At 40.8% G+C, this 1673-nt stretch overlaps 1 protein-coding gene across 1 annotated transcript in view; it reads right to left on the bottom strand.

The window, feature by feature from the left end:
- Window positions 1-1673, bottom strand: part of Ctps2 (CTP synthase 2) — a 122242-nt gene that overhangs the window by 48065 nt on the left and 72504 nt on the right. The window contains 1 exon segment of the mRNA XM_031384074.1: window positions 1124-1220. Within this exon segment, the coding sequence (XP_031239934.1) occupies window positions 1124-1220 (97 nt within the window).

Below are 1673 nucleotides of genomic sequence, written 5' to 3'. Positions count from 1 at the left end.
AAGAAGCAGTAAGAGACTCCGCTTGGTCCTTCACTGTTGAAGCTGCCTATTCAACTACCTTTTCAGCTCTCTGCTGTCTGCCGCTTAGCTCCCAAATCTGACTCCAGCTGTTCTACCAGTCGCTCACTCCTGGGACCCCGTCTGCTTTGTTATGTTATTTTGTCTATACAAACTTTCTCAGCCCACTCTGAAATCTCTCCAACTTTACTATGGCCTCTTCAACTTATATTCCTTCTGTAACCCATATATATGCAGGGAGCTATACACATATATTTACTGTATGGTATAGGATATGAGAAGTAATACCAGTCATTAAGATTGGCATAAAGGGGCATAGAGAGATAGCTTAGCAGTTAAGAGCACTTGTTGCCCTTGCAGAAGACCCAATGGATTCTAACACCCATATCAGGCAGTCTACAACCACCTGTAACTCCAGCTCCAAAGGAACTGACACCTTCTTCTGGCTTCTGGGGGGCTTCTTGCACTCACACATACTCATACACAGAAACATACACATAATTAAAATAAAATAAATCTTAAAAGGAAAAGACCGGAATAAAGAACTTGCATTCACTTTAGCCAAGCATAGGTAAATTTTATGAAGGATTTCTGGCATTGAAACTGCTAAACTTTGTTATTCAATAAATGTTAACATTTATTGTAGAAAGGTCCAAATATGTTCATCTAGGTTTCTGGCATAATACATGGTACACTGACTCAAACAAACAGAAAGAAAACAGTGAAAGAGGGAGCCATTTTCAACACTGGTCCATGAACTCAAAAAAAAAAAAAAAAAAAAAAAAAAAAAAAAAAAAAACCTTGAATTTGTGTTCGCACTCCTGGGAGAACTTTTGCAGGTATAGGACATAGTATGGCACCTGTTGTCATCTGATCTCTAGGACACTGTTCAGTGAGTTATTTTGTGCATAGCCAATACTCTTGAAAATGAACTTGAATGGGGAGAACAAATGCCTCAAGTGACAGGCAGCAAGAAGAGGTGGCTGGGTAAGAGCTGCAGCTGCCGGAAAGAGTAGGGTTGCGCATGCTCTGAGAGAGATGGTCCTGGCGCAGCCACATGAACCACCCCAATGTCCTATAGAAATCAAAACTCTGGAAAACTTACTCAGTATGGAATTTTCAGTTGTGAAAACAGTTCGTCTTAATCCCAGTCTCATTGTTCCTCCCAAATCACCGGGGTTGTGTTCAGGCATGTCAATTACCTGTAACAAAATAAGTCTAATTTTAACATCTGGCAAGGACATAATTTCTCAAATTTCCAGCTTTCGTTTTAGAGAAACACTTGTTGGGAAAAGATTCCTTGAGTACTAAGTCTGGTCAGTTCTCCCGATGTTCTGGAAGAGAAGCAGCCACCAGACACATCCTCAAACTGTATAAACACTGTATTGCTGAGTCTCATCTTTTATTCCAATCAATTTACAAAATAATTTATCAGGGCGTGGAGTATGTAGCTTGGTTGGTAGAATTTTTGTCTAGCATGCATGAAGCCCTGGGTTTGATCCCTAGAATGTCAAAAAAAAAAGGGGGGGGGGTTATACACCTGTAATCCCAGTACTCAGGAGGCAGAGGCAGGAGGATCTCTGTGAGTTCCAGGACAGCTAGGGAAACATACTAACATACTAAGAAAGGAAGAAAGAAAGAGAGAAGGAAGGAGG

The sequence above is a fragment of the Mastomys coucha genome, chromosome X (genome assembly GCF_008632895.1).
Source record: "Mastomys coucha isolate ucsf_1 chromosome X, UCSF_Mcou_1, whole genome shotgun sequence".
Classification (NCBI taxonomy): domain Eukaryota; kingdom Metazoa; phylum Chordata; class Mammalia; order Rodentia; family Muridae; genus Mastomys; species Mastomys coucha.
The sequence above is the reverse complement of the archived record's forward strand: the minus strand, read 5'-3'. Positions and strand labels throughout refer to the sequence as shown.